Here is a 24,808-nt window from a genome sequence, read left to right on the forward strand (position 1 = left end):
ATATTATTATTAGTAGTAGTCATATTTCTATTATTATTACTGCTATTACTATTATTATTATTAGTCAGATTTCTATTATTATTACTGCTACTATTACTACTATTATTATGAGTAGTAGTAGTCATATTTCTATTATTATTACTGGTATTATTATTAGTAGTAGTCATATCTCTATTATTATTACTGCTACTGTTACTGCTACTATTATTATTAGTAGTCATATCTCTATTATTATTAATACTACTATTACTGCTATTATTAGTAGTAGTAGTAGTCATATTTCTATTATGATTACTGCTACTGTTACTGATATTATTATTAGTAGTAGTAGTCATATTTCTATTATTATTACTGCTACTGTTACTGCTACTATTATTAGTAGTAGTCATATCTCTATTATTATTAATACTACTATTACTGCTATTATTATTATTATTAGTAGTAGTCATATTTCTATTATGATTACTGCTACTGTTACTAATATTATTATTAGTAGTAGTAGTCCTATTTCTATTATTATTGCTGCTACTATTACTGATATTATTATCAGTAGTAGTCATATTTCTATTATTACTGATATTTTATTATCATTGTATTACATGTATTACTACTTATACCTGTTATTATTATTGCTGTGGTCAAGGCAGATGGCCGCCCACCCAGAGTCTGGTTCTCCCGAGGTTTCTACCCGTTTTTTTGCCACTGTCGCACCGAGTGCATGCTCATTGGGGGTTCTCTTGTTGGGTCTCTAAATTATAGAGTCCAGTCTAGACCTGCTCTATATGAAAAGCGTTTTGAGGTAACTTCTGTTATGATTTGACACTGTATCAAAATAAACAGAATTGAATTGAAAATTGTCCGAGGCTGACTGGCAGCCCCCCTACAGACAGGGTGGCCCACACTTCATGTCCAGTGGAAAAATAAACAGCAATAGAGAACGCATCTATCCCTATAACGAAGCTTCCTTTCATTCCAACAAATTGGAATCGTGCCCAAACGACATGAGCAACTGAAACCTGAAGCAAACAGTGTGCGCTCTATTTCAATGCCCTGCTTTTATATCCATACAGTAAGTAAAGGCATCTAGGTGAAAGGCTTCATTTCTCACCAGGATGACCCAGATCCCTGCTCTCTCACTCTCTGTCCTCCTCTCTTTTCCTCCATTTAGGTGAACGCATAGTGGAGGAATGTTTCAGACCCTTGAGACGTCTTCCCCATCTCAGTGCCGTTAACAACATTCCCAGATCCCTCCACCTGTGAAAGGATCCCATTATTCTGCCCCTGGACTGGAATGCCCTGATCCAGGCTCCCTGCGCTGTCAGCTTAAGTACTGAGAGAGCCTGACATACTTATATATACATAATGAGTAGGGCCCCAATGTCTGTAGAAACACCATTTTTTAATATGCTACAGTGAGTATAGTGCTGCAGTGGCGATGAAGGATAGCACAAGGTGGACGTCTACTAACAGTGCTTTGTGGAGGGTTCACAATGAATACTAATCAGTCCACAATCGATCAAAGGTGCTACACGGAGCAATTGAATGTCACTGAATCATTGTTGCGTTTAGTGTGAGGCTTTTGTGAATTACACTAAATAAATGGGATCATTGCTGAGAGGGTTGGCAGCCTCTGTCGACCTCTAAATGGCTTGTTATATTTCACGGCACTGGGTTGGATTTCACAGCAGATCTGCAAGATTGCCTGCCTCTGCCTCACTCCAGTGAGCATGAGGGAGAAGTTAACAGTCATATTTGTTTGCCTATTATTGTAAGGACATTAGATATGCAACGATTAGTGGGTTAATCAATTAGTCAATGGACAAAAAATGAACTGGCCAATGTTTTTTTTAAATAATTCATTGTTTCAGTCATTTTTCAAGCAGAAAAATGCCAGAAAAATGCTGGTTCTAGCTTGTCAAATGTGATGATTTGTTGTGTTTCTTTGACAGTAAATGGATTATCTCAAGGCTATAGACCAGAGGTGGGTAATTATTTTTCCTGGGGCGGCCACATGAGAAATCCAGATTGTTGCCGAAGGCCAAACAAATTCTGTCAGACGTAACCTTTTATCACAAGATTTGACGCTATATAAAAATAAATTGAATTGAATTGAAGATTAAATCATAGAAAACATATTTTTTAGCATTTATTACACTGAAAATCACTCCCAAACAGCATATTATTAAAAATAAATTAAAATGTATGCAGCAGTATTTGAACTGTCGAGGACTGACTGTTTTGGGTAGTAATGTTTCCATTAACAAAACTTAATATATAACTTAACATTAACACTTAAATTTCATTCTTTCGTTGCATGCAGCTTTGTAAAAAAAGTCCTTGCTGCTTTTGTAGCTTAACTAGCAATCCCTCGGCTGTCCTCGCCTTCTCATCTCAACATGGGTTTCTGTATTTTTCCGTATGTTTTGTCTCAAAGTGGCGGTTCAAGTTGCAGTCTTTGAATACAGCCACGTGTTCGTCGCAAAATAAGCAACACAGCTTCATCGCCAACCTCCACGAAAAAAAATACTTAGCGGTCCATGACTTATTATAGACGTGACGCTCCTCACGTCTATTTAACGTCAATGTCAAGTGTGACAGGAAGAAGCACGATACACGACCGTTTAAAAATAAAAGCTATTTTCTTTACTGTTTTTTTTTAGCTTCGTAAGTAATATTGTGTGGTTTGTCTGAGACCTCCCAGGCCAGGGCAGAACCATCACAAGGGCCACTTCTGGCTCCCGGGCTGTATAATGCCCAGGTCTGCTTTAGACAGTAAGAAGCATATTAAAGAAATTACAGTGGCCTCAGAGAAATTGTAAATGCCATTTTTTCCATTTGATTGATAAAGAAAATAATCAGCCAGCCCAGTCGCCAGGAAGAAATGTTGGCATTGGACGTTTCAGCAAACCGGGGATACGTTGAATGTCGACGTTTTTGCATTCGGTCAGAGGAAGCGGCGTAGTTTAAATAGCAAAAAGAGACACGCCGAGTGGGCGGGTCCAACAAACACAAGGCTTTCATCTAGGAGATCGCTGTTAGAGTCCCGTGCGTTAAGTTTCACTTTCACATCACAATCTGCTGTTCGTTCGTGTCCCATGTTCACAACGTTTCATTTTCTCTGTACAAACGTAGTAGTTTTAAGTCCAACCATGTTGTTCTTCCTAAACCTAACTATGGCGGTTTTGTTGCGTTGTCACGTTGTTATGTTACAGTATTATTTGAACACAAACCATGATCTTTTTTCTAACCTTAACCAACTAGTTTTGTTGTAACCAATCGTTTCACAACGTTAACCACGTGGCATTGTGCGTTTTTTCAAGCGTGATACGAGGCTGATATGAAACGTAGTTTTGGTTCAGAAACGTCGACATTCAATGTGTCCGTGGTTAGCAGGAAGCAACATTTTTCTTCAGCAGCTTTAAATAGTTACTTAAAAGTCAATAATGTAAATATATGCTCCTCGTTATTTTCATTAACCGCCATTTTTAAGTTACTATTACTTGATACTAATGAAGCCTGGCCTTCTCAAACAAAATTATACCCAGAAGAAACCTTTTTTGCATGCGGACAGCCCCTGTATAGACATAAGTCGGCAGTGTCTGAATAGTATACGGTATACACCATATATTACATATCAACTTACACTTCATTGTGTAACCCATGACAAATACCCTTGAACCTTGTAACCTTGTATTACTCCCACTATTCAACTCCAGTATAATCATGTGTACATGCACACCTGAAGACCTTGGAAGAAGGGAAAAAGTTTTAGAAAGTGTATGTGAATGTCATCAGCTGACAGGAAGTACACATGGACCCAAGCTGTTGCCTAGCAACGCAATTCTGTTGCAATTTCCTAGCAATTCCGTCAAAATGCGCTAAAACAGAGTTTTTCAGACAGAGGGTAGATACATGTATATTCAGGCTGACAGTATGAGGAAAATAACGTTTTTTTTTAACATTAAATCATGTAAACATGTTCTAGTAGAAACACAAAATACAAGTATGAACCTGAAATGAGCATGATATGGGACCTTTAAGGCTGCTGCAACAACTCTCTCACACGTTACATGAATCCACTGCTGCACACTGCACTGATTCTCACCCAGATTCAACATGTTAATAATAAAACAAATAACTCGGTCCGTGTTGAGACCTGACATGATATTATCACAAAAGCAAATACATGAGTCACTAAATATTAATGTGTTACCGCATCACTTGTTTTCCCAGCGGCCTGCCGTCCCTCCTCTCAACCTACATCTCCCTCACTAGTTTTGGCTGAGCATCGCTAATTAGCATCCAAGCATGCACGGTTTTGTGTGAATGTGTCACCATGAGAGTGTGTTGTTGATACTCTCCACAGAAAACACACAGCCAGGCCTTAGTAAAAGGTCAACAGAGAGACATGAACGCAGCTGGAGACACGCTCACAGAAGGAAACACACACTGTATATGTTTCATGTGATGTGGTTGGCTGGAGTCTTCTTGTGTTTTCACTATATGCTTTCATGCACATTGACCTACAGAATAAATACACAGTGAAACCACATCATATAAACACCAGTATGTGGGTAAATACACACACACCAGGGCTTTCTGTTTCCTTTAAAGACTCAAGGTTACAGAGAGTCTAAGTTATTGTAACATGTTCTGTGTTCTTTCAAAAAGAAAAATGACATTATTACTGGCAGGTTAAAGATATTTTCCTCTTGTTATCTCTCCAAATTCTCCTTCTCTCTGACAGTTTGGCTATTTGTGCCTTTGTTCCCCCCCTCTCTGTCTAGCTCCAGTCTTCTCACTGTGCAGCTCTGACAACATCTATCTTATCTGTTCAAAATGTACCTCAAAGGGAGATTTGTCAAGTATTTAATACTCTTGTCAACATGGGAGTGGGCAAATATGCTGCTTTATGCAAATGTATGTATATATTTATCATTGGAAATTAATTAACAACACAAAACAATGACAAATATTGTCCAGAAACCCTCACAGGTACTGCATTTAGCAAAAAAATATGCTCAAGTCATAACATGGCAAACTGCAGACCAACAGGCAACAACAGCTGTCAGTGTGTCAGTGTGCTGACTTGACTATGACTTGCCCCAAACTGCATGTGATTATCATAAAGTGGGCATGTCTGTAAAGGGGAGACTCCTGGGTACCCATAGAACCTGTTTTCATTCACATATCTTGAGGTCAGAGGTCAAGGGAACCCTTTGGGAAATGGCCATGACAGTTTTTCTTCGCCAAAATTTAGTACAAGTTTGGAGCGTTATTTAGCCTCCTTTGCAACATGCTAGTATGACACGGTTGGTACCAATGGATTCCTCAAGTTTCCTAGTTTCATATGATATCAGCACTTTCACTCTCCAAAATATCATATAGCGGCCATCGGATTTTTTAAGAGGTAAAAAAAAAGTTGCGTTAAAGAAATTAGAGGCGTTAAAACGAATTAGCGCTAACGTGTTATTATCGTGTTAACTTTGCCAGCCCTATATATATATATATACAGTATATACACTTGACCTACATATATACATATATGTAGGTCAAGTGTCTGACTATGTGTCTCACAGCTCTTTCTATCCTCTTCTTTCTCTTTTAATATCCCTCCTTTCCTTCTGTCCCAGCTGAAAGCTGCAGGGGAGGTATGCAGTATTGGGTTGAGACATGCAACAGGTGCTGCAGCTAGCCTCAGGAGAAAGAGGTGAGGTGAGGATGTCTGAGGCAGAAACCCGTCTCACTGCACCATCTCATTATATGTGACCTTTTATCAGTGTAGGAAGGGCAAACAACCATAGGAGAAACACCATAACAGAGAAGCATGTTAACTAAAAAAAAAACGGTATTAAACTCTGACAGAATCCTGTCAGAGGGAACTTTAAGGTGCTAAACAGATGGAGGTTTTCATAACAACAACAACAACAACTGGAAACTAGCCATTAGTTTGGGAGAGCATTCCATCTGTGCTGTAGTTGGCATTACACAGCTACAACAAAGTCACTGTGCTTTACTAACAAGAAAGAGGACTCCATACATTCTTCCAGAGTTCAAAATGGTGAGGTGGAGAGCATCTTTCATCTCTATATTTCTGTACAAAAATACTGAGATTGTGTGACTGAGCAAGAAAAGGGTGAGAACTGACCCGATTAAATCCAGTTGGAGAGATGTTCTTTGCTAAAGCAAGGATTGTGTGTGTGTGTGTGTGTGTGTGTGTGTTTGTGGGTGAATGGTATGTGCATATTCATTGTGTGTGTGTGTGTGTGCTAGCTAGTAATTGAAGCTATAGCGCAGACAGAGACCTTCTGACCTCATACATTTCAAACACAATTCCAGCTTTGATGGCTCTATTAAGCCAATCTTGACTAACTGCTCATTCTAACCGCAGTGTGTTAACATCAGCTCACAGCTCCCTGATGCCCTCATATCAACTTCTTATCCTTCATATGGTGTTAACCCGACTTTCTGCTGTATTACGCATCAGTAAACAACATTTCTGTTTCTGACCTCAGTTTTCTCTGCTATGTAAATGTATAGAGTTACAGAATAGATTGTAAAACACGTGTAATTTAGTATTTCTATCCTCATGAATATAATACTTCTGATCTACAATACATTTAAATCAAAGTGTACACAATTTTACCGAAATAAAACAACAGTTTGACCTTCAGTAGTGTTTGAATGGAACGTGGATTGCTAGACAGAGAAATTGCTTCATGAAGACTGATGAAGATCCCACATGTTCTGATTGTATTAAAAAAGTACTTTTTTTTTTTTTTTTACTCAGACTTTATGCATATGATAGTGTATTCTTTATACTATGACAGTTTTCCTAAAATTAGATTTTCTATATCGCAATATATTGCCTTTCTTACAGTATTGCACTATATCACAATATATTGAATCCCTATATGTAACCTATGTAACCCCTGTATGGTGATACGTATCGTATCGCCAGATTCTTGCCAATACACGGCCTTAACACTGACTTATATCTGCACAGACATGCATGCACCAAAGCACCCACAGTAATCTGCACATGTACTTGCACACATATAATGTACATCTATACACTGTCTGTTTATGTATTTATTAACTTATTTATTTCCTTTTTCTAAATCTCTTTTTCACTAGTTTCATTTTCCCTTCTTCCAAGGTCTTCAGGTGTGCATGTACACATGATTATACTGGAGTAGAATAGTGGGAGTAATACAAGGTTATAAGGTTCAAGGGTATTTGTCATGGGTTACACAATGAAGTGTAAGTTGATATGTAATGTATGGTGTATACCGTATATTATGCAGACACTGCCGACTAATGTCTATAGCGGGGCTGTCCGCATGCAAAAAAGGTTACTTCTGGGTATTATTTTGTTTGAGATGGCCAGGCTTCACTAGAATCAAATAATAGTAGCTTAAAATTGGCGGTTGATGAAAATAACGATTATAATGTTAAGGAGCATATATTTACATTATTGACTTTCAAATAACTATTTAAAGCTGCTGATTCAACCCAGTCGGCAGAACAAATGTCATGGTCAAGACAGCAGTTATTGTTTTTAAGACATCTTGTAAGCCATTGTTTTACTGTTTAATTTGTCATTGAACGTAACCTTCTTGTCGCTGATCTTTCTCCGAGACAGTGTAATCCTCCCACACGGCCGACTTTTTCTGTCACTTTTATTTGTGAATAAACCACATGTGCTGCACAACGCCCGCCATCATGCCAGAGTCGTGTCCAGCCAGTGTCTTTCTCCTCTGAATCAGCAGCTGGTTACTGTTTCCCGAGACCGACCGCAAATAACCAACACAACATTTAGCCGGCACAAAATTGATGCAACACAACAGATAAACATTGGCCACTGCCATCGGTGAATGCCATTTTATTTGACGATGGATGGCAGTCAACAAGGTGAAATCAGTAAACCACACGGTTCATTTTACAGTATGCCCGGTATGCTGTTTTCTTTTTAAGATAAAAAACATGAATTTAATTTACTATGTGAACAAAAGGGGGGAAAGAGGGAAGAGATAAGAAGTAAAGGAGAGCAAAAGCAAATCTAAGCAGGTGTGTGTGTGTGTGTGTGTGTGACAGAGAGAGGATCTGACTGGTTTCATTAAGGTTCCCTCTCAAAAGACAGGCTGGTGTTGACAGCTGAGGGACACACACACACATCCCTGTACTATCTCTGTGAGGACCCTCATTGGCATAATGCTTCCCCTAGTCCCTTACCCTAACCCTAACCATCACAAATAAATGCCTAATCCCAACCCTTACCCTAAAATAACTCTAATCTGAACCCTCAAACAGACCTTTGAAGAAATGAGGACCGGCCAACATGTCCTCACTCTGCAGGACTAAAACTCAAATAGGGTCCTCACAAAGATAGATGTACAAGCATACACACACACACACACACACGGCGAGTACAGAGAGGAGCACAGGGGAAAGGATGTAAGAAAGATAAAACAAATGCAAAAGCAAAGCAACTAAAGCAAAGTGATGTGCCAGGACGTCGAATGCACATGTAACTTCTCAATTGGTTTTCTGCCGTGTTTGAGTCTGAGGATGATGACAACACATGAAAGATGAAAAATAAATGAGTCGTGCTATCCAGAGAGCCCGATATCATCCACTGTTTTCTACATCGAAAATAATGAGAGCACTGCAGCCAAAGGAAGAGTAGGTGATGATGAAAGATTATGTCCTCATTTTTAAATGTCCGTATTTTCAATATAGGTTTTGCAATATATAGAGAAAAAGGGCATTATTTGTGTGGTGGCTTTAAGGTCAACTGCCATTACTTTGAGAACTATATAACGTTTAGTTGCACCTTTGCACCACGCATTCAGCGCCAGGCATGAAAAGCGCAATGCATTTCAAGGTCGGACCCCAATGACACGGCTCAGAACTCTACTTTTCAAATTTGCAGCTATAGAAGACAAGAGGATGCGGTATCAATATATACGGTGGAAAAAAGGGAGGAGGCGTTAATGTTCTATAGCCCAAGGGCAAACATGCCTGAGGCAGATGAGCACATCAATGAGTTGTGGAATAGCTGAAGTAATAAGAACCGATATGATATGAGCACACGCAGGATTGAATGTTCACACAGCTGGAAATGATGCATGTAGGCAGTTAACATGTGGACAAGTTAATGCATTGGTAAGCATACAGTATGAAAGCATAGAGTATAGTGCGTGCTACCAGATGTATTCATATATAGTGCACAATGATTTATGTATTTCAGTACTGTCCTGTGAATAATCGTACAGTATATCTAATGATTTCCACAGTGAAGACACCTTACACTGCCTTTCCTGTTGAGTGAAATGAGAGCAGTCCTCCGTCCTGCTCTCCAGTCAGCAACTTTCTCTTCTGGAAAGCAGCCATCGGATGAAATTACCCAAGGTGAAATTTGACGTGGATTAAATCAGCCGAGGATGTTCCTTGTGAGGAAGGTTAAATGTTTCTAATGAAGAGCAATCTTTGGAGACAGAGGGTTACGTCTTCTAAACGAAGTGCTTTTTTCAATGCTCTGCTGTACTGTACTGCTGTACATTGAAGATCAGGTTTTGATCACTCTTACATTCTTTAAATCTATGGTACTTTCTTAATGAATCACACATATGATGTTTGTCAATTTAAACGATAATTTTGCAAGTCAAGAATGTCACGTATTTTTGTCCCACCCCTACTAGAAATGTCTTTTTCTGTTTGGTTTGTGTGGCGGCAGCCGCCATCCATTGTCAGTCATTGTGACTGTTGTGTGTGTGTGTGTGTTCTGTCTATACGGTGACCTGACCGCCATCATGCGTCAGTTGAGCAGCTTGAGTGTGACAGCGGGCAGTCTGGAAAATCTTCTGCTGACAAGCTCAGCTGGTCAACTGGTGTGTATCTGTGTTTGTGCATCCTATGCTGTGTGTGTACTCCCTGCATGCTTTGCACATTCAATATTTGTCAGCATACATAAACATGTATGTTAGTCTGTATGTCTGCGAGTGACAGCAGCGCTGAGAGATAACTGGAGACAATGAGTCGTTTTGTTATTGTACATGAGCATCCAGCTTGGGATGCATTGCCATTAGGGCTGTCAAAGTTAATAATAACACGTTAACACATTTGTTTTAACGCCACTAATTTCTTTAATGCAATAATACAACTTGTGATTTTTAGGTTGTAGCAAGCTCAGTTTTAAAGCTGGAGTGGTATCCTATGAAACTAAAAAAACCTAATGAATCCATTGGTACCAACCATGTCATACTAGCATGTCGTGAAGGAGGTTAAATAACGCTCCAAACTTGCGCTAAATTTTGGCGAGGAAAAACTGGCATGGCCATTTTCAAAAGGGTCCCTTGACCTCTGACCTCAAGATATGTGAATGAAAATGGGTTCTATGGGTACCCACGAGTCTCCCCTTTACAGACATGCCCACTTTATGATAATCACATGCAGTTTGGGGCAAGTCATAGTCAAGTCAGCACACTGACACACTGACAGCTGTTGTTGCCTGTTGGGCTGCAGCTTGATTTGAGCATATTGTTTTATGCTAAATGCAGTACCTGTGAGGGTTTCTGGACAATATTTGTCCTTGTTTTGTGTTGTTCATTGATTTCCAATATTAAATATATACATACATTTGCACAACACAAGCATATTTGCCCACTCCAATGTTGATAAGAGTATTAAATATTTGACAAATCTCCCTTTAAGGTACACGCGATTAATTGTGATTAAATATTTTAATCCACTGACAGCCCCAATTGCCATACAACTCACGAGCACCTCAGTTTTACTGTCTGCACCATGGCACAAAATGATCATAACAGAAGTTAACATGAATTGCTCAAAAATGACTTAATACTGAGATTTCTGTTCCAGCCTGGACTGTGTGTTGGAATAAAATGTCGTGCTTTTCCCCTGGCATGAGATCACTGCCAGCAGTCCCAGTACTAACGGCCACCATTAGACGTTGATGAAGGCAACAGATTACCAAATGTGCCTTTAAAAAATAAATGTACAGTTGAAGGAATGAAATGAGGAGTCCAAGTGCACAGTCGAGCGTGAGAGTCTAAAATGGGCTCAAACAGAAGTAGATGCGTGATGAATCCTTTCTCAAGACCAAGCTAGATTCAAGACTTTACTGTAAACGGCACCTGGTAAATAATTCTTATTCTGATATTTAACCAGTTAACTCACACAGGACAATGCAGTGGATTTAAACCTACAAACATTTACAATAGGATTTGGAAATTACCAGTAGTGTAGACGGTGTGTTCAAATGCAACTTGTCGGCCAAGACAAAGGCAACGTGAAGCGACGTAACAGTCGGCCTTCATCGCCGCTAGTTCTCTGATGTCGGCTTAGTGTGTCTGGGCCTTAATACCTAACTCTTAGGCACAAGAAATCTATGGTCTTCCAAGACTGCGATGCCGATGATTTACTAATGTCACTGATAGGACAGTAATAATTGGACTACTCATGAGTGATGTAAGTGACCATTTACCAGTCTTTGCAACTCTTCAGAGCTTTACTGAAGAATTAAAGCACTTATGTGGTGACTAAGCTATTATTTGTCCTGCTCCTTTATTTCTTTGGAGGGGCATTTCTCAGTTATTCAAAAACATTTTCCACTGCCCTTGACTTGTTCCCAATTTTCCAAAAGCTACCTCAGAATAAAATATGTACCGCATGCAGGCAGCCACAAAACATCTCTTTGTGTTCAGAGAGCCAAAACCAATCTCACCTTGATATGAAAAAGCTGCGTTATAAAGCTTTGTTGTTTGAGTAAACAGACTTGATTTTTTTTTTTTCCTTTGGCAAAGGAATACAGGATGCAGCGCTTTATGTTCCTCATCTGTGTGTGTGTAGAATGAAGCCCAGACATCAGATCATAGCTCTGAAAGTAATTACTCCGTGGCACAAAAAAACCTCTCTCCATATGGCTGCAGTGGGAGTGCACATGTGGTTGAATCTGTTCCCAATTGCACATTCCTTTCTCCTAAGAGGAAGGTGCAGCATGAGCGGGAACATTTGCTGAAGTGGTGGCCAAAAGAAAACCAAGCCTGACGTTTCAAAGTCATTTGCTGACACACAAGAAATACACAAAATTTGGCCAAATCACATCCAGTTAAGCCAAAACCACACTGTAGATAAAAAAAAGGAAGGCTATCATAGCTGCCAGAGCCACAACCTCTTTACTTCTTAGCGGATATGGAGACTCGAGTCCGCGACTTGGACTCAAGTCACACTTCAAGGTCACGACTTTCAAAGTGATCAGCTCTCTGTACTGTTCACACTACACAACTTGCTGTCTGGTAATCATGAGTCTTTAAGTTGTTGTGGTTTTCACACTACATGACTGACCGGAGACAGGAGGTCACACACTGCAAGATCTTTCCCGATGAGGTCTCCAAACTGCGTTTTTGTGACGAAAACACACGCGAGAAACACACGGTAAATGACGTGATACCATTCGCAAGACACATTGCTGATGTTGTCGTTGGCACGTGTTCACAAAATAGCCTGCTTCCATCGGTTTCCACACCAGTGTTGCCAGATCTCGCAAGAGAAACAAGCAACCAGGTAGAAACAAGCCCAAAAGAATCAACCTCCCCCCCCCCAAAAAAGCCCAAAAAATGCCTTCCCACCACAATATAAGAGAGGCAGCCACTTGATCCCTTTCATTCATGCTAAATGCAGTACCTGTGAGGGTTTCTGGACAATATGTGTCATTGTTTTGTGTTGTTAATTGATTTCAAATAATAAATATATACATACATTTGCATAAAGCAGCATATTTGCCCACTCCCATGTTGATAAGAGTATTAAATACTTGACAAATCTCCCTTAAAGTTACATTTTGAACATAAAAAAAAATGAGTGATTAATATGCGATTCATCGCGAATAAATATTTGAATGGATTGACAGCCCTAGTATAAACTTAATGTGACTGATTTATTTTTGTCCCCACACGACCCCCTGAGGTGATTACGACAGATTAGCGACAGTCGTAGGTCAATTTACATCCCCACCCACTACTTGGTTTGCTTTAACGACAAGTAATCCTGCACAGCATGAGTGCTCAACGAGACACAAGCCAGCCACCTCCACACAGAGACGAGCAGCAGATGGACAGTGTCCCTCTCGGAGTTGCACTCACAGCAGACTGAATGGGAGGCAAAGCGCCTCTGAAGTCACTTTCACTACAGTGAAATCTGTCCTATTGTTCTCTGTGCTGTTGGTCTTTGTACTGTAACAAAGTCGATACCGCAAAGCTTCACACAGCGGCAACGTATTCATTCTATAAACACAGACACACACACACACGTGCCAGACTGCTGCTTTTGTAAATGTGCTTGCTTGGCATCTTTTATTCACTCTGTTACTGGTTTATTTGCTTCCTTGTATCGTAAACATCTCAAATAAACATTATAGGCCAGCAGGATATGCGCTTACACTGGGCCTATATTCACTTAATGAAATGCCTTGCTGAGTCAAACAAGTTAATCACTGGGAGTTTATTTTGTAACATTATTCTAATTTTCTAAATTTAGAGCTCCAATTTAGAGTTTTTGAGCCCCAAAAACGGAGGCGTTTGAAAAAGCTGCTGACCCTGTTTTAGTTTTAAAACTAAAACGATAACGCAGACGCCCGCGTTCGCCTACGTTGGCTTCTTGATTGGGTCTTATCAGTCACAACGTGTCCTCCCCTGATTCGTCATGCCCCATCACGTAAACCTTTTCCGGAAGAGAACAAACAACATCATCCTCAAGCATCAGATGGTTAATTTCAACATGGTTAACAAGTTACAGGCGTTGCTGACCTTGTTGTCTATATTGCTAGAAGCTGTTGTGCAGTTAAATTCTGCATTTTATAATGCTACCACTGCCTACCTACGCAGGAGGCAAGTTATTTTTCGAGCACTTTGCATCCATTTCTGTGTCCAGCGATGCTTCCTGTTTACACCGCTACACCCAGTGTACGTGAATGGTCATGTGATATGCGTTTTCAGGTGTGGTAGTATGGACGGAGATTAATTCTGAAACGGCCCCTAAAACGCTCGTCTGGAAGGAGATCGTTTTTGTTTTAAAATGAAAACATCAGTGTGGATGTAGCCTCAACATAGTGACGGCTGTGCAGTGAATACAACGGCAACAGTGCTGGCAGAGTTTTTAGTTGTTTACCTGAAGGAACCGGAGGGTGGGTGCTCAATTCCGCAACGTCGCCATTGGTCCGGACGGTATAATCAGCTGTATCCGCCGTATGAGTGCCGTGCAGAGCGGCGGCGATTAGCTAGCCATGTGGGGCACACACACGCATGAACTAGCATGCACGTGCTGCCGGACCGACTACGTAAACGAAGTATAGAGAAGCTCTGATTACAACACACAGAGGGAGAGAGACTTCATTCTCTGCTCAGGTAGACATTACTCCTCTATATCTTTACATAGACGATAGTTGTTTGCTGCTATATTAATGTCCTGAATTTAGAAGTTAGCCCCTTTAAATTGACTAAATGAACAACATACACTTAGCCTCTAATAATATCCTCACTCCTTTTTATCTCTTCATTATAAAACCTTGATGAACCTGTTTTATTACTGTTTATTTTTGATTATTTGTTGGAACAGCAACAAGCTTCGATACCGGATTCTGTCCTGCGGCTTCCAACTGAACTCTCAGGCTAAAATGAAAGGTGGAGGAATCTGTTTGTGCACAACAATAGATGGTGTCATGATGTGACAGTGACTATGTTTACGGCCAAGAAATCTGTGCTCTCTAGTGGAAATAAAACCAGGTTTCCTGTTTACATGACATTTGAGAAATCAGCTTCCTGAAGAAAAACAACTGTAACCTGGTTTGTGGTTCTTGGTTAACCAGGTTCAGTGCATGCAATCACACTGACTGTATAGACGTGACTCAAAGCAGACACATTGACATCTCACAGGTGTAATCAATAACATTAATTATACCGACTGCAATCCATTTCAGTGTTTCAGGGCCCTAGTGGTGTGTATGCTGGCTCTACGTCAGTGTCATTAACTACACCTGTGCTTTCGTTGCTATGACAAGTTCAAATATCCGCTGTGAAATGGGTCTATAAGCCAAATAAAGATGGAATCTGAACTTGAACTGAAACTGACCCATTTTAAGCGATGTGCATTCTTTTCTGGCGTTTCTATATAGTGATTACAAGTCATGCTGTGGGTTTTGCTTGTAGCTAATTATATGAGATCGCACAACAGCAAATGACTACACACTGCTGCCAATATGCTGCCTTAATGACTGAATACAGGAGTCATGGCTTTGAGGTAAATCTGCTTCAGTTTTCCCTCCAGTCATTTGGCAGGACGCTGCATATTTACAGGTGACGGGAGCCGAGACTTCATGGGTCATTTATAATGCAACAGAGCAACAAATGCTCTGCCCTGCTGGATGTGTGTGTCAGCATGAGAGGGAGGTTGAATCCATACATAAATATGTGTGCGCGTGTGTGTGTGTGTAGAGGAGGTTGTATGTGGGTAAACGTGCATTCATTAGGGCCGTCCAGTGCCAGTGCGCTGCCTCAGGCAGAATCGGTAATTATACCCAGAAACCTGGTTTATAATGAGGCTGACATTTCCTGTAATTTAGAATTGCTAAGTTTAATTAATTGAAAGTAATGCAGGTATGTTTTGCTTTTGCACATATAATATCCGTAATGAATGACGCTCAGTAGCTGCTCTAAGCATGTGTGTGTGTGTGTGTGTCTGGAAACAATAGCCCCTTTTTTACACAGATATTCCGTAATTCTGCTGTAAAGAAGACAAAAGAGGCGTGACGTTTAAAACAACAGCGTCGGCGTCTAACGTGTGTGTGTGAAGTCCCACCGTGCCGGCTGTCCCTTTTACAAGTCGTAGACGTCGATTCGGCTGCCGGCTTAACGGCGTAACAACACCCACATGCAGTGTTCGTACCTTTTATAAAGAGCGGCGAGGAGGAATAAATGCGCGAGAGAGCCAACACATAACAACATGTTGTGTTAAATATAAGTGTAAGTGTAAGTGTGGAGAGCAACGATTTGGCCAAAACAGCACACCACACACTAACAGATTCATTCAACAAGAGTCCCGACTAAAAATAACGGAAATCTCACAAAATCTCTCGCGATCAAACGTGACTTTACTGTAAACAAACATGGCGGACGACGGGCAGGAAGAATTAGCGATGTTAGTTTTTACTTTGTACTGAAAATTCACGAAGGATGGACGGATGAAGTCATGGAGACACGTTGAGTAAACACTCGTATTGTTGCCACAAATCAACCAGTTGGTCCTCCATTTCTGAGCTCCATCTCACTACGACTTTATGCTTTGCGTTTTGCATTAGCTCATGCATCAGCCGCGGCCGCCATGACGGCGTTTGTTGTCCTTCCTTCTTCAGTCAGCTTGGTTCTCAACTGGCTATCGTTCTTTCCCACGTGACTGCGTGATCGGCTGTCCTCGGGGATTCCCCACACACAACAGGAGATCCCATCGTAAATATTATATTATAACATGTTTAACGCCAGGATGGACTTCTGAGCTGATCGGGGAATGTAAAAAAAACACTCTTAATGCACCTCACACCACAGGAATATCTGTAAAGATATAATATTCAGAACCATCAAAAAAAATCAAGGCTTTGCTGACGATTGTCAGGAGGAATCAGGTCAAAAAATCGGCTTGATCCTTGTGTAATGTGTACCCCTCATTAACAACTGATTTCAGAGCGAGTGCAGAGCTCAGGGTCCTAGTGCCGTCTCACTCAAACACAGTGAGATTCAGCAAAGAGAAAACAGGAAGGTTAATAGTTGACTCAGCCTGGAGCTCCAAACCACACTCCTCATTTTCAAAATTGAAGGGAGTGTGTGTTGGCATGCTCACCTTGATATACACTCAATCACTCCAATCAGTTAAAACATGTCTACCCCTCTTATTCTCTCCAGAAAGACAGACAGACAGTAGACGTGGAGAAAAGGAACAGGAAAGCACAGCTGGGAACACAATGAGCAGCAGTCCCTGGCGTTAAACATACAAAGAGCGACTATATACTGCAGGTCTGGAGGGTGTTGAGAGGCCCGTAACTGAAGGCCAGTGGCAGTTAGATCTACGGAGGACTGGAATGATGTGTTTCAGACTAATACTACAAACTTAAACAGAAAGATAGCAGTGACTGTGCAGCACAAAGTCACTCAGAAAACATCCAAATTTCAGTCGCTTCATTTAAATGTGCAACCACCTGAATCAGCTTATAATTTCCAGTAGGGACAACAGTACATTCAGTGTCTATACAGTCAGAAATATCCAGGCTAAACATGAGGAGGGACAGAAGATGAGAGGAGAAAATAGAAGAAAAGAAAAAAGAGAAGAATGGGCAGAGAGTTTTCCTCTTGATTTCCATGTGGCGGTTCAAACCAGGAGCCTGTCTGCTCTGCATATGGAACCAATTTGAAATGTGAGACTATAGGGACTGCTGAAAGACGCGTTGATAGTCAGGAGATATAGGAAAACACTGTTTGGACTTGCCAAACCAAGCTATTTTCAAAGCTGACCTTTTGACAAAAAACTTGGCAGGATGCAAAAGTAAGGCATTTGTGTGCTTATATATTATATCATAGAGTCACACACTGGATTTCCTTTCAGTTGTTATCTTTCCCTCTATTTACATTCTGCATTTGAGATGACTAAAGTCTATAAATAGATTATTGACTGACAGAGTGGGACTGAAATTATTGTCAATTATTTTCCATCGTCAATTAATCTGCCCATTACTTTCTCAATTAATCAATTAGTCCTTTTGACATGTGAAACGTCAGAAAATGAAAAATGTCCAAAAAAAAAACTACTTCAAGTTGCTTATTTTGTCTGACGAAACACTCCCAAACCCAAAGATCCAAAGATTTATAATGATTTGAAATGGGAAGCTGCTACCAGAAAATGTTGCATTAATTGATAGTCAATTCAGGAAACAGTTGGCGATGAATTTTCTGTCAATAAACCAACTGATTAGTCGACTAAACCTTTCAGCTCTAATACAGAGCCTTATTACACAGCTTTGTTGAATACTCGATTCTGATTGGTAAATCACAGCATTTTATAGTCTGTTATTTCTTTATAACAGACCGTTGCTATGTATAACAGACCGTTGCTATGGGCGCAGTTCTGATGTCGGACTCTGGCAGACCGTTTTTGTGTCAAATTATTGATTTCTCGAGTAAGCAGCCATGTAATAAGCGGGATTATGTACAGCTAGCGGGTCATTGTTCTGAAATAAACCTCTTCAAGGAGATGCAAGACTGTGTCGGGGTTCTGCATCACCCTGTCGGGGTTTATTTCACAACAATGGCCTGCTAGCTGTACATAATCCCCTTACTTATTGTCCAATTGTGGAACGTCCTTTCTTCTAATCCAACGCACCAAAATGCTACATGACCGGCTGCATTCTGTCCAGTTTCCGTAGATATAGTGTTTGAATGTGGTGTCTATTTGGCTTTTAAGAAGGCGTTGGGAATACAGTTGTTTCAAAAAGCTAAAAAGATTTGAGAAAAGTAAAAAAAATGAATACGAATTTGTGTACCTCTCCTACCCCATCAACGTATCCTCATTCAACGGTCCGTATGATATCTTATGAAAATCTGTGCTCCGACCGGTTGGGCGCATGGATGTATTAAAAGAACTGGATATAGCGTTGGAGGCGGGGCCCCGGTCATTCCTATGAAAGTTGCTCATTTGCGCATGAAGCCTAAATGGCTCGACTTCCATCTGGAAAAGTACCCGGATCTTGGGGGATCTTGGGCAACTGGGACATGCGCAGTAGCGTCCGCTCGGTCACATGACTTGGTCTGGATTCGGCTATGTGTGCATTTTACAACTTAAAAAACAAAAAATGTTAAATAAGGACTATTAGAGTGTTTGTACTGAGAAGTTGATTCACCTCAAAAAAATGTATCCGCTGAGTTACAGACGTGTCTTTCCCAATGTAAGTCTATGGGAAAAAGTATTTTTGGGCCAAATGCATCACGTGACTGACACGGAAGTTACAGTACCGCCGTTTTACCACTACGAAAGTCCGGATTGTCGACCGCCGCACTTCCTGGGGGCTTGGGTGGGCGGTGCTTGGTATTTCCTCAACTGATCTCAACATGGCTGACGGGTCACAAACTTTCTCATTTTACAGCTTAACAGTACACTACAAGATGATTTTGAGAACATCTGAGGAGAGAAATAGGCATTAACGTAACAGAATATTGATTCATATTTGATCAGCGCTGCCTAGTTTGATCCTGGCTCTCATAAATGGAAGCTGCTTGTTTTCCTTCGGTCTGGGAAATCTTGCAGATGCCGTTAGGAGCACCCGGAGGACACCGGAGGACACAAAGGAACATGATTTTATTAAATTTTTGTAATAATAATATTTGCTCCAATTGTACCCACTGCAGCTTTAAGCTGTAATACATATCATTTTGGTATCCCTTATGAAACCTTTGGCTATGGCAACAATAACACTAAGACGAAACTGTTAGAATACACATTTTTAGCTACTTTAATACTTGTGACAACAGCTGATATCCTTCAAGTGTGAGTCATAATAACTGAAATCACATCTACAGGTCCAGGATCTGCCTATTCAGCACTGAACACAAACTCTCCAGACTGTTCCTTCTAGTTTCAGGCTGCTCGGCTGAAGAAGAGGAATAAACGTTATTAAACATCTTACCATAGTTCACGTCCCCCTGCAGAGTGCATTAAACAAGTCATCTACCGTCCACCGGAGGCTCATGGATCTCCTCACAGACACCGGGACCACCGGTGACCGGACAGCCGCCGGTCCTGAAGTTGGAGCAGCAACTTTAGTTTGAAAATCTTTCCATACTTTAGGACTAACTTAAGTACTAACAAAGTTATCTAAGTGACACACTCAGGTAACATCACCAGACGGTCATTCTTCACTTCTCATTTCTCTTCTTCTCAATGTGATCGACAGGCTGTCTCGAGCCCAGCCTCCCTCCCAGGGGAACGCGTCGCTCCACGCGAGCGTCTGGGATAAAGTTGATTTCAAAGTAAAAGCCTCTCTGTGTGTGTGTTTGTGGAGGAGCGCCGTCTGCTCGGAGTGAAATGTGAGAAGCAGTTCCCCCCTACATCCTCCATCCTCCATCCACACACACACATCACAACGTTTCTCCCAGCGGAGCTGCCAGAAAAGCTCCAGGCAGATCTTGATACAGGGAATAAAACACACTAGATTGTCTGGAAACCAACAAAGCAGGTTTACATATATACCCATGAGCATTTTGGGGATGGAACAATGTACTAATATAAAACATCTTTTCCCAGCCGAATGGGAAATCCATATGGCATCTTTATAATGGAAAGCAAACATGCAATGAAAGTTTGTTTGGCAATATCTTCTTAAAAAAAGAAAATCACATTCAGTTGTCCAAGCCCTGAGTAAAGCAGGTTTTTAAAACTCCATACAGATAAATAGTGTAATAACTGCAAGATATGTTCTGACCTCTGCTGGTGACTGTATGCCTTGCATTGATGTTGTCACCTATGATAGGTGATGGATACACAAACTGTGACCAATGATTGGTGTACAAATAAGTAACACAAACTGTTATGAAAAGAACTGTGAGGATACATAAAGAGAAATAAAAAGATGAACTAGTGGGAGAATAAAACAACCAATTATAAAAGTAGAATTTTAATAATAAATAGTTTTGTCTTATCTAAATTGCTGTTTCTGGCAACTATATTTCCTCCCAAAGAACAGACAATAAAGAAAAACTAAATTGCAGTTAATTTTGTATGGAGAAAGAAGTCACAGAAAGGAACTTTTTGTACGGAGGCCTTGGTGCCAAAGATCTGGGTTTAAAGCTAAAGATAGCCTTCTGTAAAAACATAGCATCCGGTCTTAAAAGAAAGGTGATGAAGCACTGAGTTGGACTAAGAAAAAAGGACGTGCAAGAAACTCTGTACCGTACTACAAACTTGTGTATAGTGATCTTGTGACAAATGTTACACACTTAAATATTGATAGGGTTGAAATGTCCAGCAAAAATATATATGTTAAATAGTGTAACAACTTTTTTTGGTGTTTTTTTCCCATACAAGAATCTAGATGAATCTGAATCCCATATTAAAAACATATTTAGTAAGAACTTATCAGAAAATAAACAAGATATTATGTGGCTTGTATCAGTTAGCAGACTAGCAGTTGGGGCGGTGGTAAAGTGGAGTTGCTTTGTTAAAACGAAACGGTGCCATATTGATAATTGTGATGAAGATGAAACTATGCAGTGATGTATGTTTTTTTTCTTTCTAGAAAATATGCCTAAATTGAAGCAATAATTATATTGGATGATACTGTAATATGTACAATTGTTACAAAAATATGGAAGACAAGGTGTGCAGTGGTCCTTCACCAAGTCACCATCTCTAGTGATGCAGTTTTCAAACACATTATAACTGAACTGAAAAGACAAAGAACACTGACAACATCAGACAAAAGAGATGCACACAAGTATTGCTAAAAAGTGATACACACACTGTAGAGCATGCATGTATATTGCTATTGATATAATAGTATAATAACAGTAACAGGTAGGCTACTCATTATGCAAAATTGTCAATTTCAGAATGATTTATATTATATATATTGGAACATGATTAGGATGCATTTATGTGTATAAGCATCACTAATGCAGTTGGTAAATGTGGGGCTCATTTTAGTTGCTGGGTAAGTATTAATATATCATAATGTATTTATTGATGGACTATCAGACTCTTTATCAGTAACTGGATACTACATGTGCTGGAGTAAAAAAAGTACAATATTTCCATCTGACATGTAGTGGAGTAAATTATTTTTTACTTTAATTGATCAAGTAGCCTATTTACAGCTTTACAGAGCTGCTATGATGACTCTTTGTCTTGTTACTCTACATGATGTCACTGCAGCTCATTGAAACAGTTTCTATAACTAAAAGAGAGGGAGAGTCTGACACCTGGTGGACAGCATTATGACACCATTGCAGCTTGTTCTTGGTTCTTTATTTGTCATTTTTCAATTCCAGCAAAGCAGTCACTGGCAATGAAAATCTTTGGTCTCAGGTTCCTTCAACAATGCTCATAAAATATGTAGCCTATATATAAAAGAGGAAATCACACAAGTAAATGTAAAAGCAAAATTATAATCTAAGGCATAAAATAGTGCAGTTAAAATATTGGGCTTAAATATAAACATACGTAAATATAAAATAGTATATGTGTACATAGAGGTGTAGACAGGAATGTAGTATGTAATAATGAGAAGTACTAAAAGTATTAACTCAGAGGTGTAAACAGGAATGTACGTAATAATGAGAAGTGCTAAAAAAATATGTATGCAGAGGTGTAAACATATTCATATAGTCTGTAACCTGCTAAGTCTATTCATTTAGGCAAAAAATATGTTTATTAAAATGTATGTAAAAAATACAACCTAAATAGTGCATTAAAACAAATCAGTAAGATAATGTAAAATAAAGGGGGAAAAACAGCTTAAATAATGTATCTTTAAACAATAAATGAACTGTAAAATACTGCGAAATTAATAAAAAAACAGTTCATACTTTATTTTTCATTAACAGTACAAAGCTGTACATTTCAGTGACAGTATAATAACATTAATTTTACAGTAACATATTGGCAACCCTGCTGCCAGTTCTTTACTGTTATTTTACTGGGAAATTCTTAACAGCGCAGGAATGTATGTAATAATGAGAAGTACTAAAAATATATATTCAGAGGTGCAGACAGGAATGTAGTATGTATAGAAAAGTAATAAATATGTATATACACAGTTTGTGAAACAGTATGTAAAGTATAAATAAGGTAAATAAAGTGTTTGTATAACAAGAGATGAATGGGTACAAACCTGTCAGAATTACAATCCAAACATACGTCAAATTGCATTGAAGTCTCTGAAATCTTCGGTTTTCTTGCCCCCAAAGGGGGCGTGGCCTTGACTGTTTGCGAAGTACCCATATTTGCCGGTGATATATACAGCTCTGGAAAAAATTAAGAGACCACTTCAAAATTATCAGTTTCTCTGGTTTTACTATTTATTGGTATGTGTTTGAGTAAAATTAAATTTTTTGTTTTATTCTATAAACTACTGACAACATTTCTCCCAAATTTCAAATAAAAATATTGTCATTTAGAGCATTTATTTGCAGAAAATGACAACTTGGTCAAAATAACAAAAAAGATGCAGTGTTTTCAGATCTCGAATAATGCAAAGAAAACAAGTTCATATTAATTTTTAAACAACACAATACTAATGTTTTAACTTAGGAAGAGTTCAGAAATCAATATTTTGTGGAATAACCTTGATTTACAATCACAGCTTTCATGCGTCTTGGCATGCTCTCCACCAGTCTTTCACATTGCTGTTGGGTGACTTTATGCCACTCCTGGCGCAAAAATTCAAGCAGCTGGGCTTTGTTTGAGGGCTTGTGACCATCCATCGTCCTCTTGATCACATTCCAGAGGTTTTCAATGGGATTCAGGTCTGGAGATTGGGCTGGCCATGACAGGGTCCTGATCTGGTGGTCCTTCATCCACACCTTCACTGACCTGGTTGTGTGGCATGGAGCCAAACAGCCAGGTCAGTGAAGGTGTCCTGCTGGAAAAAAACACTCCTCATAGTTGGGGAACATTGTCAGAGCACCAAAGAAGCAAAGAAGAGCCAGGCTGAGGTTTGCAAAAGACCATAAGGATTGGACCATAGAGGACTGGAGTAAGGTCATCTTCTCTGATGAGTCCAATTTTCAGCTTTGCCCAACACCTGGTCGTCTAATGGTTAGACGGAGACCTGGAGAGGCCTACAAGCCTCAGTGTCTCGCACCTACTGTGAAATTTGGTGGAGGATCGGTGATGATCTAGGGGTGCTTCAGCAAGGCTGGAATCGGGCAGATTTGTCTTTGTGAAGGACGCATGAATCAAGCCAAAGTACAAAGTTGTCCTGGAAGAAAACTTGCTTCCTTCTGCTCTGACAATGTTCCCCAACTCTGAGGAGTGTTTTTTCCAGCAGGACAATGCTCCATGCCACACAGCCAGGTCAGTGAAGGTGTGGATGAAGGACCACCAGATCAGGACCTTGTCATGGCCAGCCCAATCTCCAGACCTGAATCCCATTGAAAACCTCTGGAATGTGATCAAGAGGAAGATGGATGGTCACAAGCCCTCAAACAAAGCCCAGCTGCTTGAATTTTTGCGCCAGGAGTGGCATAAAGTCACCCAACAGCAATGTGAAAGACTGGTGGAGAGCATGCCAAGACGCATGAAAGCTGTGATTGTAAATCAAGGTTATTCCACAAAATATTGATTTCTGAACTCTTCCTAAGTTAAAACATTAGTATTGTGTTGTTTAAAAAATAATATGAACTTGTTTTCTTTGCATTATTCGAGATCTGAAAACACTGCATCTTTTTTGTTATTTTGACCAGTTGTCATTTTCTGCAAATAAATGCTCTAAATGACAATATTTTTATTTGAAATTTGGGAGAAATGTTGTCAGTAGTTTATAGAATAAAACAAAAAATTTAATTTTACTCAAACACATACCAATAAATAGTAAAACCAGAGAAACTGATAATTTTGAAGTGGTCTCTTAATGTTTTCCAGAGCTGTATATACACAGGTGGCTGGTTTGTTCTGACCACCGCTGGGTTATTATTCCCGCCGCAGCCCTCCGCCCCTCTGTCCGTGTAGCCGCCCCCCTGCATGGCATGGCATT

General features: G+C 39.9%; 1 protein-coding gene across 1 annotated transcript in view; it reads right to left on the reverse strand.

Moving 5' to 3' along the window:
• The window catches only part of gask1a (golgi associated kinase 1A), a 38,043-nt gene extending 17,930 nt beyond the window's left edge, over window positions 1–20,113 (reverse strand). The window contains exon 1 of the mRNA XM_037783569.1: window positions 19,745–20,113. Within this exon, the coding sequence (XP_037639497.1) occupies window positions 19,745–19,747 (3 nt within the window). The 5' untranslated portion in view covers window positions 19,748–20,113. The remainder of the gene's footprint in view (window positions 1–19,744) is intronic.
• Window positions 20,114–24,808: the final 4,695 nt, after the last annotated feature.

This window comes from Sebastes umbrosus, chromosome 11, assembly GCF_015220745.1.
Source record: "Sebastes umbrosus isolate fSebUmb1 chromosome 11, fSebUmb1.pri, whole genome shotgun sequence".
NCBI classification, from domain to species: domain Eukaryota; kingdom Metazoa; phylum Chordata; class Actinopteri; order Perciformes; family Sebastidae; genus Sebastes; species Sebastes umbrosus.